The sequence below is a fragment of the Pantherophis guttatus genome, chromosome 12 (assembly GCF_059756535.1).
Source record: "Pantherophis guttatus breed Tessera chromosome 12, ASM5975653v1, whole genome shotgun sequence".
NCBI classification, from domain to species: domain Eukaryota; kingdom Metazoa; phylum Chordata; class Lepidosauria; order Squamata; family Colubridae; genus Pantherophis; species Pantherophis guttatus.
Window position 1 is genome coordinate 25,376,753 of NC_142074.1, and position 14,900 is coordinate 25,391,652.

Here is a 14,900-nt window from a genome sequence, read left to right on the forward strand (position 1 = left end):
AATCCACTTCAATTAAAAACTGCATTTCCTGCCAACTGGAAGAAGGGAGAAATGGACCAGGAGCTGGTCTAGCCAGGGAGGCTTTTGCTCCCCGAAGCTCTAATAGCTGCCTGGAAGTTGAAATTCAACAGGTCGAGAGAGAGGTGCTCACTTGGGGGAAGTTGAGGCCAAGGAGGCGAATAAGAACTGGGGTGGGGGCAGCTGGAAGCTGTGACTTTGGCAGTGGGGTTTTTTTGAGGGGGGGGTTCTTTTACAATTTGCCACGGCCAACTCCTTACAGGACAAGAGTTAAACCAGGGGTGAAATCCAGCAGGTTCTGACAGGTTCTGGAGAACCGGTAGCAGAGATTTTGAGTAGTTTGGAGAACCGGCAAATACCACCACTGGCTGGCACCAGAGTGGGGCGGGAATGGAGATTTTGCAGTATCCTTCTCCTGCCACGCCCACAGAACCGGTAGTAAAAAAGAAATTTGGATTTCACACCACCGAGTTAAACTAATATCAAAGAAACGGTGGGAACAGAATCCCTCAAGGAAGAACGCAAAACAGGCTGAGACGGGAAATGGCAAAAGACAGAAGTGTTAAAATCCTCCCAAGGACGGGCGCGTTAGCCGTCGGCGACTGGTCCCATTCCCTTCGGGCAATCTCCGGGCTCCTCGGCTCGGGACACGCGTCTTGAATCGGGAGCCGCTTCCCATTCCCACGACTCCTCTCTTCGGGTCCTCCCTTTCCCCCCTCCGACGGCTGCCTACGCTCCGTGCGTGGGTGGGTGGGATGAGCGTCCGCAGGTGGGCGCGTTCACACGACACGCGTTCCCCGCTTGGGTCCCAGAGGCGGGGTCCTGCGGGAGGCCTAAGAGAGGGGAGGGGAGGGGAGGGGGGGCGCCGGCCCGGCCCTTCCCTCCTTCCTTCCCTGCTGGCTGGTTGGCGCGCCGGGAGGCGGGGAAGGAGGCGGCTCGCCCCCGCCGCGTCCCGCCTTCGCCCGGCCCTCCGCCGCTGCCTGCCTCGCCTCCTCGCTCGCTCGCCTCCCCGGGCGCCGCTCCAGTCTCGCCGCCCAACTTCTCGCCGGACGCCGCCACCGGGAAAGCGCCGCCAGTCCTCGCCGGGGCGGCCGCGGCGGGGGGAGCCTCGCTTTGCCCAGCCGGCTCCGCAGAGCCCCTCGCCGGCATGCCGGCCCCCGCCCGACGGACGCCCCTCCGGCCGCTCCCGCTCCTCCTGCTCGCCCTGCTGCTGCTGCCGGCGGTGGCGGCGGCGGGCGAGGAGGCGCGCGGGCGAAGTTGCTCCGAAGTGAAGCGGCTCTACGTGGCCCGCGGCTTCAGCCACAGCGAGGCGCCCAGCCACGAGATCAACGGTGGGCTCCGCCGCGGGGAAAGGGGGCGCTCGGCCGGGCTGGGACCCTCCCCTCCCCTCCCCTCCCTCCCCTCCCCCTTGCGACTCCCCCCTGCTCCCCTGGCTTGCAGCTGGGCGGGGGGCTCGGCGGGGAAGCCCCCCCTTGCAAGAGCCGGTCCAGCGGGGGAGGGAGGGCGGGGGGTTTCCCTGGGACTGCGACCCCTCCCCACCCCTAAGGCACGCAGCATCCCGGGCCTTCCCACGTGCCGGGAAGCCGGAGCGCTGCAACGACTGCCTGTTGCACGGGGGGTGGGGAGGGGGCGGCGGGGTGGGTGGGGGGACGAAAGAGCCCCGCTGCGGCTTTGCAAAAAAAAGTGGGTCGGGGGAGGTCGGGGCAGCTCCCGGCTGGGCAGGCGCGGGAGGGTCCCTTCCTCCTTGCCCCTTTTGGGGGGAAAAGTGGGGAGGGGGCGGCGCGGCGCACCCATGTAGCCAGCAAACGCCCCCCCCTTTTTTTGTTTTGCAAGCGGCTCCACTCCGGGCAGCCAAGCGAACCCCGCAGGAATTTGCTGGTGGAATTTGCAACCATGGATGCCTCTTTCCTAAGCCCCCTCCCCACCCGCGCGCGCCATGTGGCTGCACCCCCCCCCCTCTCCCCACTTGCCCGCCTCCCTCCTCGCCTCGCCCCGGGGTGGAGTTTCTGGCCGGCTCGGAGCTCGGGATTGGTGTGGGTGGAAAAGAACCCGGGAGGAATCTCGCTTTCTCTTTCTTTCTTTCTTTCTTTCTTTCTTTCTTTCTTTCTTTCTTTCTTTCTTTCTTTTTGTGTTTTTCTTTTTGTGCGTGTGCTTCTTTTAATTGAGGAAAGGCGAAGCGCGTGGGAAGCGTCGCCTGCCCCCCCCCCCCGGGAAGGGAGGGGGAGGGGAGACGCTCCAGGTTGGCAGTTACTTGGGGGTCTGGCCGAGATGCCCAGGGGCGCCTCCCCCAAGGATTGCAAGGGAGACAAGGCGATGCATCTGTGTCCTGGGGGGGGGTTTCTGCCCACTTGGGGGGCTGGCAGCCCATATAGCCTTGGCTTCCAGCAGTCCTGGGCATTTTTTTGGCAAGGGTGGGGGGGGGTGATGGGGGAGGGATGAAAGTTGAGCCCAGGGGTCTCCATCCCGGGGCAACTTGAAAACTTTTGGAGTGCTTTTAACCTTGGCAACTTTGAAGACGGGTGGACGGACTTCAACTCCCAGAATCCCCCAGCCAGCATGGAATTGTGGGAGTCGAAGCCCTCCTGTCTTGCCAAGTTGCCAAAGTTAAAGCACTCTGCCTTAGAGCGGGGGTAGGGGTGGGGGGAGTCTCCAAATCTGGCCCCTTTTTAAAGACTTGGGCACGAATTCTTCAGCCACAATGGGGATTCTGGGAGTCGAAGTCCACAAGTCTTCGCAAAGTTTCCCCAGGTTGGACACTCCCGATTTAGCTCCCCCCACCCCCCCCCCCGCTCTCCCTTCTCTCCGTTTTGGTTGGCTGCCTTGAAAAGCGCACCTGTGGAGCTTGCACACCGGTTGGCATTTCCACCTGGCGCGTTAGGATCAATAGAGGCTTTGAGGCCCGTTCAGCCCAGGGTGGGGCCGGCTTGGAAAGTGCCCGGCGTCCCCTCTGGGCGAAGAGAATGGTGCCCATTGAAGGCTGTGTTTGCTTCCCAAGTTTGGCCGGAGAACTTTTTCCCTTTCGGCAAATGAGATTGTTTGTCCTTTGAGAAGTCATCCGTCCAACCTCGGGGCCGGCCAAACGTTGCGGCCGGTCTGTGCCAGCTAAGGAGGTGCCAACGACATCCTTTCAAAACAGACCCTGCCTTTTGGCAGGGATCCCACTCCCCATTTTGGAGGGTGGGGGAAGGGAGGGCTGAGATTGGAAGTCTGGAAGAAACACTTGGACTGCATCGCCACCTGGGCTGCGTCACCCCCAGGGCTCTGGGCACTAAGTGAGACGTGCCCGTCACGATGTTCCCTGCAAAGAGGCCCCCTTGCCCCTGAGGTCATCCTAAGCACCCTGTCCCGTCTCCCACCTGCATGGATTTGCTGTCGGGCCTAGTGTGGCCCATGAAAATAGTTTTCTCGCTTAGCGCATGGCAGAAAGGTGTGTTCCGTCACTGATGAGGATTAAAAGAAACCATGGCTTAGCAGAACGTCTGAATGCAGTATCTGGGACTGTTCACCATGTTTGGCCTTGCAAGCTTCAGAAAGGAGGAGGTTCCTGGCCATATTTTTGGGCTGGAGGGGTCTCCTTCGCTGCATTATTGATGGTCTTTGATGAAGAGAGAAGGTCCCTCTTTTTTTGGGGGGGGGCTGCAGACCCACCTGCAAAATAAACCAGTTTTTGGATTATCCTCCTCCCAGCCTGGAGTTCCCTTCCCAGCGAGTCTCGAGTCGTTATTCTGCTTGTCCTTTGCAAAGACATTTTTATTTTCCCTTTTAGCTGCCTAATAACATCTTAACTTTTTATGCTGCCGTAGCATTTTATCGCTGGCTGTATATATTTCTGCCACTTTAAAGGCAGAGGTGCTGGAGGGGTATTGGAGCCCCTGGCTTTTCATCTAAAACATTTTTTTTTTTAAATTTTGCAATTGTAAGTTGTTTGTTTGGTTTGTTCGTTTGTTTGTTTTTCTTTCTAAAGCATCCCTGGCATCCTGCACAGCTTGGGAAGGTGGCGCAGGGCCTTTTTCAAAAGAAAGGAATAAGAATCTGATTTTGCAAACGCTCTGAACTTTCCAAATCCTAAAATTCTGGGTGAATGTTATCTCCTGGGGAGGATGTCTAGGGCTTAGGGTGAGTGAGCCTCATGGAGCTTTGACTGGTCCTTCCAGTTCCACCACTCTCATCTGTCTCCTTTGACTCCATGATCCTCTGTGTGTAGGTTGTGTCTGTGTGTAGTTGTGTCTTCATTCTCCCGGAATAGGGGATTCTTAGAAACTCAGAGTGATGTCTCTTCTCCAGCTTGGCAAGATATTGTTGAGGTGTGCTCACTGGCATCTGGTCTGGATATTCTGGGTCTTGTAGTCCAGTCTGGCTGCAAGGCCCACCAGGTATTCTGGTCTGGGTATTCTGGGTTTTGTAGTCCAGTCTGGCTGCAAGGCCCACCAGGTATTCTGGTCGGTATTCTGGGTTTTGTAGTCCAGTCTGGCTGCAAGGCCCACCAGGTATTCTGGTCTGGGTATTCTGGGTCTTGTAGTCCAGTCTGGCTGCAAGGCCCACCAGGTATTCTGGTCTGGGTATTCTGGGTTTTGTAGTCCAGTCTGGCTGCAAGGCCCACCAGGTATTCTGGTCTGGGTATTCTGGGTCTTGTAGTCCAGTCTGGCTGCAAGGCCCACCAGGTATTCTGGTCTGGGTATTCTGGGTCTTGTAGTCCAGTCTGGCTGCAAGGCCCACCAGGTATTCTGGTCTGGGTATTCTGGGTCTTGTAGTCCAGTCTGGCTGCAAGGCCCACCGGGTATTCTGGTCTGGGTATTCTGGGTCTTGTAGTCCAGTCTGGCTGCAAGGCCCACCAGGTATTCTGGTCTGGGTATTCTGGGTCTTGTAGTCCAGCCTGGCTGGAAGGCCCACCAGGTATTCTGGTCTGGGTATTCTGGGTTTTGTAATCCAGGCAGGCTAGGATCAGCCAAACCTCTGCTGGCAGGGGAGGGGGCCAACCAAACCTGGGTTTGCCTGTCGATAATTTGAGTGGTGGGCTAGTTCTTATCCAAGCTCATAATCGAGAGAGGCACTTTTGTGCTTTCTCCTTTTTTTGTGACGTGGAGTTTTCCTGGCATGCAAAATCGCCCTCCTCCTCCTCGTATTTAAAACGTTGGAGAGGCTCTCCCGCTTCCCAGAAAACCTCTGTCTCTCTCCCCCCCCTCCCCGACTTGTTTGTCTCCCCCTCCTCCCCTCGGCCAAGCCTGAGCTTGGCTGCTTTATTTTCTGCCTTGAATGGCTAACCGGCCTGCATTCTCCCAGGGAACAAAAGGATTTTCAGCCGGGCCCTTTGAGAGACCACCAAGGACCTGCACCCGAGCCGTGCCATTTCACACCACTTTCAACAATAACAAAAATGCATGACTGAGTGAGTCAAAAATGTGAAGGGTCCCAGCCATTCATTCGGGGCGTCAAGATGCTGCGGGGGCAGCCGGGACAGACGTCCCTCCCTTCCCCCCCTCCCCTCCCCAAGGAGAAAGGGTTCTGCGCTTTGAGAAAGAAAGAAGAGAGCAGAAAATTCAATACTTTTCCAGGTAGGGATTATCCCTCTCTTCTTTCAGAGACAAAAATCCACAGAGCTGCTGGACTCCGACAAAATTGTGGGGTGGCTCAGCAGTGTTTTGCATTCGGCCTGCAAACAGGTAGCAGCAGATGGGACTCCAGAGTCAGTAATGCTGGGCCAGATGGGTTATAATGCGGCTTTTGAGACTTGTGCCCAGCACGGTGTGGATGATCGTGCCTGGGTAAACTTAACCAATTCTGGGGGTTTGAAGGCCATTTCTGAACCTTAGCCAACTTTTAAGAGGTGTGGACTTTGACTCCCAGAATCCCCCCCCCCAGCCAGCATCTTTGAAGCCCACATCCTCTCGAAGTTGCGTTGAGGTTGAGGAGCTGTTGGAAGGGGTGGGCAGCTTAAACCCTGTGGCCTTCAAATATGGGCTGTTGAATCTGAGTTGATTGACTTGGGATGTTGGTTTACTTAGGATCCAGGGTAGGTTGTGTTTAGTTTACAAACCTTGAACAAGGGGTGAACCCAGGCAGTTCCTGGGTTCCTCAGAACCTGGAACTCTGGCTGCAAATTGGCTGCTGTGATGATGATCTCAGATGTTGGTGCAGGAGAATTTTCAAGAAGTTCACCCCATCTTCAGCATCTTTTCATGGGTTCTGCAAGTGTTTCCATGTCTTGGCCAGAGTTTCTGGATCCTTGGTTCCTGCTCCTTTCAACTCTTTGATTCCTTCCTTCCATCCATCCATCCATCCATCCATCCATCCATCCATCCATCCATCCAACCAACCAACCAACCAACATCATTATTTTGAAGTTTCCAGGTAGGGAAGACATCTGTCAACTCAACTTGTGTGGTCCTCCATCAGTTGATGGATGGTCCTCCCTGGTTTTTGATTGTTGGCTTCTCCTCTGGTCCTGTAGAATTGGGATAAATCTTTGCCCCTTTCACCTACAGTGGCAGTGTGTGCCAACCTTCCTTGTTTACCTCCTATCCTCACCGGTGTTTCAGGGGTGCTTGGCAGCTGTGGATGGCCGTCAGCCAGTCAAAGATTTCAGAATATTTCCTGGAAGGAAATGAAACCAATGCAGGAGAATGTCGTGGCTGACCAATCGAGGCTTAATCTGAATGCTTCTGATTCCTGATCCTTCTAAATCAGGGTTTGCATTTTTGTGATCACTGGGTAACACTTGGCTACCAGCTGGGGATAATCTTCCCGGAGGAGAAGCCATCTGGACATTTAAAGCTTGCCCAGATCTTGGGTGCATCATCCCTTCTCCTAAAAACAGGGCTCTCTAAACTTGCCAACTTTTAAGACTTGTGGAATTCAGCTCCCAGAATTGATTTCTGCTTGACTGTTTGTCTGGTGTTAATCCCTGCTTCTCTGGGTGTTGACTGCTGTAGAGGGTATCTTCTAATTGCCTTCAAGAGCCAACCCCACACTCCCTGGCACTGATGATGTTACCTAGTTTGGTCTGCAAGCAATCAGTCAAGTTCAGAGAGCACCAAAGATTCCAGAGTTCAACCCTGAGCACCAGACTTTCTCTTCTACTCAGAAGGAAGTAGATAAGAGTGATTTGGATGTAGCATGAATGGGAAAAGGCACCTGGTTACACCAGGAGCTGGATTTGGGTAACCGGTTCTTGTAGCATGGTGGACCCCGGGAGAATCAGGGCCAAATCCAGTCTTCTTGGATTTGAGACTGATCCTGAATTCTTGGCTAGGCCTGGTTGGAGGACCTCTTCTGGGTGTTGTGTCTGGACCTCCCCAGCATTGGTTTGGATCAGCTGCAGCCCAGTAAGGGGGTGGGGGACATTGGCCTTTACCGGTGGAGCTTGGTGTGCACGTGGGTGGATTCATTGCCTTGGCAGCCGTTTCCCAGAAGGTCCCCTTGGCCGTGCCAGAATAAACATTACTGCATTCCTTGTCATTTATAGTCAAATTATGATCGCTATTGTTTCGGAGGGCCTCAATTATCAGGTGTTTCCTCCCCAGTGCAATCTTGCCTTGCCCTGCAGACATGTCTTGTTCAAGCCGTGAGGTCAGCTGGAGAACCAGGGGAGAGAGGGAAGAGCATAGGGCCGAGTCTGTATCGTCATCGTTCTTTTTTTTGTGTGTGTGTGTGTGTGTATTTTCTGCTTTGCCGCCTCTTGAATACAAGGCGGGTCTCCTCTTTGGCCCTCCCTCCCCAGGTGCAAAATTCCACTTTAATGCATGCCAGGTGCAGATCACCAGGTAGGACTTGACTTTGACCTTACCTGAAAAGTGGTGTGTTTTTTGTTTTTTCTTCTTCTCTTGACATCTTGATAAGAATATGTGCTTGGAAAGCTAAGGGTGACTTTGGAGGGAAGTCTTTGAAGGCAATAAAAAATCCCCTGGTTCAAATCCCTCTGGAAGGGCACTCATTCTAGGCCGGGGTTTTCCAAATTTGGCCCCTTTAAGGCTTGTGGACTTCCAGAATTCCCATGCTGGCTGAAGAATTTTGGCAGTCGAAGTGCCCAAGTCTTTAAAAGTGGCCGGATTTGGAGACAAGGCAGAATGCTTTGAGTTTGGTGACTTTAAGACAGGTGGACTTCAACTCCCACAATTCCACGCTGGCTGGGGGATTCTGGGAGTTGAAGTTCACCCGTCTTAAAAGTTGCTGGTTGCAGCCAAAAAACCCCAACAACAACCCCCACCCCATGGGGAAAGTAAGTCGATTCCCACTACGACCACCCAATTCACTTCGTGACTCTGTGACTTGCTTAGCAGCCGTATGACTTCCTTTACAACCTGCGCAAAAATGGGGGCAAAATCAGGCACGGTCACGCAGTGACTTGATTTAGGACCCACATTCTGGTCCCAATGGTGGTTGTAGGTCGAGGATTCCTCTCGTCCCTCCTTCGCCTTGAAGAGGGCATCCGTCTCGAGAGCAGAGCCCCCCCTGCATTGTTAAAAGGGATTAAAACTCCCTCGCGATGGAAAAAAAATGCATTTGCACAAAACCCTGAAGTTGATGCATCAGGCTTCTTCTCTTAAGCGGTCACTTTGCAGCTTTTAAAATCATGAGGGTTACGACGGAAGAGAAAGCAGAGGGATTTGAAAATTCAGAGCCAAGCTATATTTTTTTTTTCCTCCTGCCCGCCAAATTTCCCTGTTGCTGCCCAAATGCAGGAACACACACACACACACACACAAAATGTGGGTATCTGCTGGGAAACAAATCCCACACACCCACAAGGGTCTTTTGTTCTCTCCAGTGTGTGTGTGTGTGTGTGTGTTTTAATATCATGGTACGATGCTTCCTTTGGTGCTTGTTAGTGGCACGATGAAAAAAAAAATGTGGTTAATTACAGTGCAGGACGACGACAGAGAGACCGAGTTTTGGGAACGGGGTGGGGTTGGCACGGGTGCCAAGGTTTCCACCTGAGCCTGGTGGCTCCCATCGTTAGGCCTCTTCTTCTCACTGGTGAAGCCAACCTAGCTAAGCGTTTTACTCTTTGAAAAGCAGGTTTCCAAGTCTGGTTGTTTTGGGCTTGGCATTCTGGCATGTTGCAAAAAAAAAAAATTAAAAATTAAAAAATGCTGCGCTGGGGAGAAAATTGCAGGGAGCTGAATCTTTTTCCTCAACATACCAAGATAATTTTTAGTATTTATCCAGAGGAGCATTCAAATCCATGTCCTCCTTGGATATCAGATAAAGCCCACTCTGTTTTGCCCAGGGGGTGGGCAAATTGTTTTTGGTTGAACTGGGTGATTGTGTTGCATTTGACTTCATCAGCTGTGAAAAGGGAGTGCCTCTCATTTGTGGTTCGCTGCAGCGAATGTGATGAAATTCTCCCTAGTTTTAAATCTGGGCAACTCCGAGCATTGCCAAGAGTGCCCGTCTCTTCGTGGAAGCGCTGAGTTGTTCTTGTGGCACTTCCTGGAATGACCGAACGAAAGGAACTCCTGGGTTTCTTGTAGATCCGGTAAAGGAAAATCTCAGAAGGCGAATTTTTGCTTCCTTACTTGATTTCCCGCTGGGCTGGAGTAGTAGAAGCCAAATAGGTTGCTTCTTGGGAGAATCCATACACTATGCGACTTCAAGAGCTCAGGTTGTCCTCAACGTACGACACAAAAGGGACCAGAATTTCCGTTGCTAAGCAGGGCGATTTGTTAAACGAGTCCCGCCTGATTCGTAAAGTATCTTTGCTACGGTTGTTGAGCAAATCCATATTCTCCCGTTGGCTTTGCATGTCACAAGCTGGCTGGGAAGGCCACCAGGGATGATCACGTGGCTACTCAGATACTACAACTGTCCTAAATGCATGCCAGTTTCCAAGCACTCGAGTTTCGATCACATAACCGATGTGATCCAGGGTCATAAGTGCGAGGATCAGTCATGAAAACTTTTTCGTTCCACTGTAGCTTTGAATGGTCGTTAAGCAAACTTGTAAGTCAAGGATGTCTTGTAACAGACTCTGGGATTGCCGAGGACTCTCTTTGTGTCTTGTTCAATCAGCAGACTTGCGTTGCAGGCTAGATCCCTGGCCTAAGGGCAATTAAATATATATATATATATATGTATTTATTTCCTGGGTGTATGATGTTGAAAGTGTGTGCAGGCAGATTTCAGACACCTGTTACTTGCTGGGGGCTAAACTTTGATCTTTGCTTTTCTGATAGAGTTAATGAGTTGGGGCCTGCCGAAGTATTTACACAGAGCTGCAGCAATGGTTAACAACAAAAAAACATTTGTCAGACTCCTTTTTCTGCTGCAGAGCAAGGCTTGTTTGATTAAAACAGATGCCTTGGCATTCCCCTCTCCTTTTAGAGCTTATTTTGGTATTTCGTTGGGCAGGAACACAAGCCAAAGCAAATAGTTGTGACCAGAAAAATAACATTCTACCTGTTTTTTTGTTTTCCTTGGGACTCCACTGGGAAGACTCCTTCGCAAGGCCCAGCCAACCCCGTTGAAGAGTTGATACTCCCTAGTCTTAACTGTGGGGAACATTGAGAGTAGAAGGTGGCTTGTAAATTTTCCACATCGGGTTGGGGGGGGGAAGAAGTTTTGAGTGAGAAGATGCCAGAAAGGAAAGTAAGGTTGCCTTCATCCCATCAGTCGGTGAATTGGTCAGTTTTGATGCTTGTTACCTGTGGGTTAAGAGAGACAAACCCAAGACCATGTTATGAAGACCTGAGGGCCACGTTGTGCTGGTAAATGCAACATCTAAGTCTTCAGAATGCTAAGCTTTGTAGGGGAAGGGATGACCTTCTCCTGGTAGACTGTGGTGGTCTTAACAGTTACCCAATGAAAAAGTAGTTGAAGATCTCCTGAATTATGGAGTTGGAAGAGGCCACCACAAGGAACATCCAGTCCAGTGTTTCTCAACCTTGGCCACCTGAAGATGCATGGACTTCAACATCCAGAATTCCCCAGCCAGCTCTGCTGGCTGGGGGATTCTGGGAGTTGAAGTCCACGCATCTTCAGGTGACCAAGGTTGAAAAACAGTGATCTAATCCAACCTTCTTCAAGGTGCTGAACAACCAATTCAACCATCCTTGAGAGGTGGCTATTCTTAAAAACTTCCAGAAGTGGAAAACCCCAACTTCCATTGGTAGATGGTTCCACTCTTGTGCAGATTTGACTTAACGTCCAAGTGGAGTCTAGGTAGCTACAGCTTGTAACCAACCTGCTCCTTGTTTCTCTGGCAGTAGAAACTACCTGGTGAGGATCTTCCCTCTGACACCCTTGTACATACCTGAACACTTAATGTGTGAATCCCTGTTTAAACAAAAGGTAGTTTCTGTTTCTTCATGGATTTCGCCCCGTTTTTATGACCTCAGATCCATGAGGTCTGTTTGGTTTTTTCCCCCATTACTCTTAAGCTCTCTTTGTTAGCTGGACTTGCTTTTAAGAAGATGTGTGAAGAATTCTATTCCATCTATTTTTCTTTTAGGACATTGACTGTTTAGGACCGTGATGGCAGAGCCCTCTCTGTGAGCACGTCAGCCGTCACCCCAGCCCAGCTCCATCACGCATGTACTCATGCCTCCTGCCGGCCAGCTAGTCTTCAGGTCTCTGCCATGCATGTGTGAGGTGCATGCAGGGGACACATGCACAGGGGCGGGCGCATATATGTGTGGGATACAGGTTGGTTTTCAGGAGGCTTTCCAGGCCCAAAATATGGCATGGGGGGCGGGGCGCATGTGTGGGGGATGCTCGCATTGCCTTTTGGGCACGCACATGTGCATTTGCACGTGTGCGCATGCCCTTTGGGCACTCGCCACCAAAAAGGTTAACCATCCGTGGTTTAGGAGATCTGTAAAAAGTTGTTGGGTTGAAGGCAGCTCTTCGGCAGCTTCCACTATCAGCTCATCCATGATGGATTATCTGCACCTTAAGCACCTGGGATGTCAGCCTTTGATCAAGAGGTTAATTAAAAGAGTTCTCTTCAATTGTTGTGGGGCTGATAATGAACTGGGCCGGGGTTTTCCTTCAAATATTCTTACCGCAAGTGGCTACAGAAATGTCAGGCCACAGAAGCTACCGTAAAAGAACCAATTCAATCAACTGACTGGTTAATTCAGGTTTGTTTTAACTGCCTGAAAGTCCTGATAACAAATGACGGGGTTGGGGGAAAGGGCAGGGTGGAGAATGTAGGATCATTAAGAGATCAAAGGAGAAGAGATTAAAAATTAAGAATCACGTGAGTTTAGGATCCACAAAGACCCCTGTTCAAATCTCCTGGTGGGCCGCTCAACTGAACCCAATCCACGGGATTGTTGGGTAGATCGGAATGAAGGAAGAACTATGCATGCTTCCTTGGAATATATATATAAAAAAAAGCATCTTCCAAAGGTGACTTTTTTTTAATTTTTAGAATTTGATGAATTACTTGAAGAATTAGTTCATTGGGCAGGTTTGCACAGTGCATTCAGCCGTAAAGTACCCAACCAGTTGGGTTTGTCCAGCGAATCATTGGTGATTAAAACCAACCAAAAGTACCAAGTTGTGTGAATGCAGCTAAGTAGGTCAGGGATTGACTTGGTAGAGCAGAGGTCTTCAAACTTGGCAGCTTTAAGACTCGTGGAGGTCTCCTCGAGAGTAAGGTTTGGGGGCTAATTGGCCACTTCCTTAGCCTATTTAAGGAAGGAGGACGACTGAGGCAATTTGCAGGGAACAACTTCGTTCACTCTCCTGCGCGTCTTGATCTTAGTTTTCTGCAAATTGCTTCTGGGCTTTCTGCCAACCCTAGTAAGATTACGATTATTTATTCTTCGGATTCTTGTAGGCTGTTAAGAAAGCTAATTAACAGCCTTTGTTTGAAAAAGATTGATTTAATTTAGTAAACTTAAGGTTTGTACAGACTTTGTGCGTGCTGCGTTCTTTGGGGTCCGTAACTGGGGCAGAACATCACGTGAATCTTGGGATGCTGTAACCATGGTAAGTACATGCCGAGTGCCCAAATTTGGATCACGCGACCAGGGGGGATCATCCAACAGTTGTGAGTGCAAGGATCGCTGTAACTCCTCAGCGGTCACTAAATGAATGGTTGTTAATCAAAGACTAGCTGTACTTCATTACCCTGAGCCTTGGTTTAAAGCTGGTTTTGTTGAAGGAGGTTGATTGTGTCTGTGCCACACCAAGCTATAAACAGGCTTTGCAAACCATCCCAGACGGATCCACGTAATTCATTAAGCTGGAATTATTTTAAAAAAACCACACGGATGCTTATGAACCAGGCCATTCTATGGGCAGCAAGATATCGGTGTGGCTTACGAAAATTAAGTTACACTTTGCTTTCTTGGCGTGCTTGGACAAGTGGTTTATTTGTAGGTCTCTCTTGTTTTAATTCTTTCCTCCTCTTGGCTGCGAACAAAAGGAAGGCCAGAGTCTCCATTTGCTAAGGAATCTCCAGGTGCAATGCCATTTAAATGTTAATTAGGCTGATTTTTATTTTATTTATTTTATGGTCAAACAAATGGGCTAATGCCCCTTGATCGAAGTGCATTGCTTGTTTTCAGGGCCTCAGGAGAAAGCTTGAAGTTTCTCTGGGGGAAGGTGAAGCGTAACCGTTTTTTCCTTGTCATAGCTAATAAAGTTTGCTTAGGTCTTAATTTTTCTACCTCGCTTCACAAAGTAATTGAAACTTCCCTTTTGCCTTCCCTTCTGATCCCCTTTCCCCCCCGCCTCCCCAATGCCGGAAAAAATCCATGATTTGGTCAGTGAATAAATGGAATTTCAGCAAAAAAAGGTAGCGACAAATTCATGTGGCCAGTTTCTCTGAGTTAGACAGGTATTAACCAATTGGGTAGATGGTCCCTCAAGAGGCAAAGACCCTAAAACACACATGAAAAAGGTTAAAAACGTATTTTTACGGGAAGGAAAGCAAATAAAACATTTTAGGAGAATTGTTACGCTTCTAAAGGTAAAATAATTCTAGGTGATATTTTTGCTAGTTCTGGAGGACGTCTGCCAATCTTCCTTGTTTTTTCAAATGCTAAAATAGCACGTGGATTTTGGGCTATATTAAATGTGTTCTCGTGGTTGGAAGGAGGCCATCAGAAATTAATTCTATATATAATAATGCACATATAATTACATATATATGAATGAAAGGGGAGAGATTCATTGGCTCTTAGACTGATGGCTCATGGATAACTTGCGCTGAGGATTTACGTTGGAGATTTTTACTCTTTGTAAAATGGATCCTAAGCTATTTTTGTCTCTCCTTGAGAGATGGTACGGATGGAAAAGGAGATGCAAGCTTTATAAGGAAAATATTCGAACTATTTTAAATGGTCAGATACGTAAGGGAATTATCTTGGAAGGAATGAGTGCAATCAACTGTCCATTCTTGCTATGCTTGAAGAAGAAGAAGCAGCTTTGAGGAGGAAGGATTAATTTGGTTCCTGCAAAGTTGACCCCATGGTCCAAAACCACAAAAAATGAAACAGAACTGTTTGTGTTTGTGAGTTCTTTCATGCATGGAAGTGGCGATGGAGAAGACACCAGGAATGGGGTGAGATCAGATCAGAACTAGAGCATAACCAGGCTCTCAATAAAATGTTTGCTGGTGTTAATCCAGTTGACATAAACAGCCAAGACAGAGGGGAGCAGGAAAAAGATGCATAAATATACACCCATCCATCCTGAATTATTAGAACGGAATGTTTCAGGCAACCTGGAATGAAACCGATGCAAAAGAGGGCAGTGAGATGGCTAGAAGATTGGAAATGATCCTTCAAGAGAGGTATTGAAGCAGGCGTTTCTCAACTTCGGCAACTTTAAACGTATGGACTTCAACTCCCAGGTTCCTGGGAGGTCAAAACACATCTTAAAAGTTGTCAAGATTGAGAAATGACTGCATTGAAAAAAAACTGAGATGGTTG

The 14,900-nt window shown here is 49.9% G+C and overlaps 1 protein-coding gene across 1 annotated transcript in view; it reads left to right on the forward strand.

Moving 5' to 3' along the window:
* The first annotated feature begins 929 nt into the window (after positions 1-929).
* The window catches only part of GPC4 (glypican 4), a 42,329-nt gene continuing 28,358 nt past the window's right edge, over positions 930-14,900 (forward strand). The window contains exon 1 of the mRNA XM_034441659.3: positions 930-1,349. Coding sequence (XP_034297550.2) covers positions 1,166-1,349 — 184 coding nt within the window. The 5' untranslated portion in view covers positions 930-1,165. The remainder of the gene's footprint in view (positions 1,350-14,900) is intronic.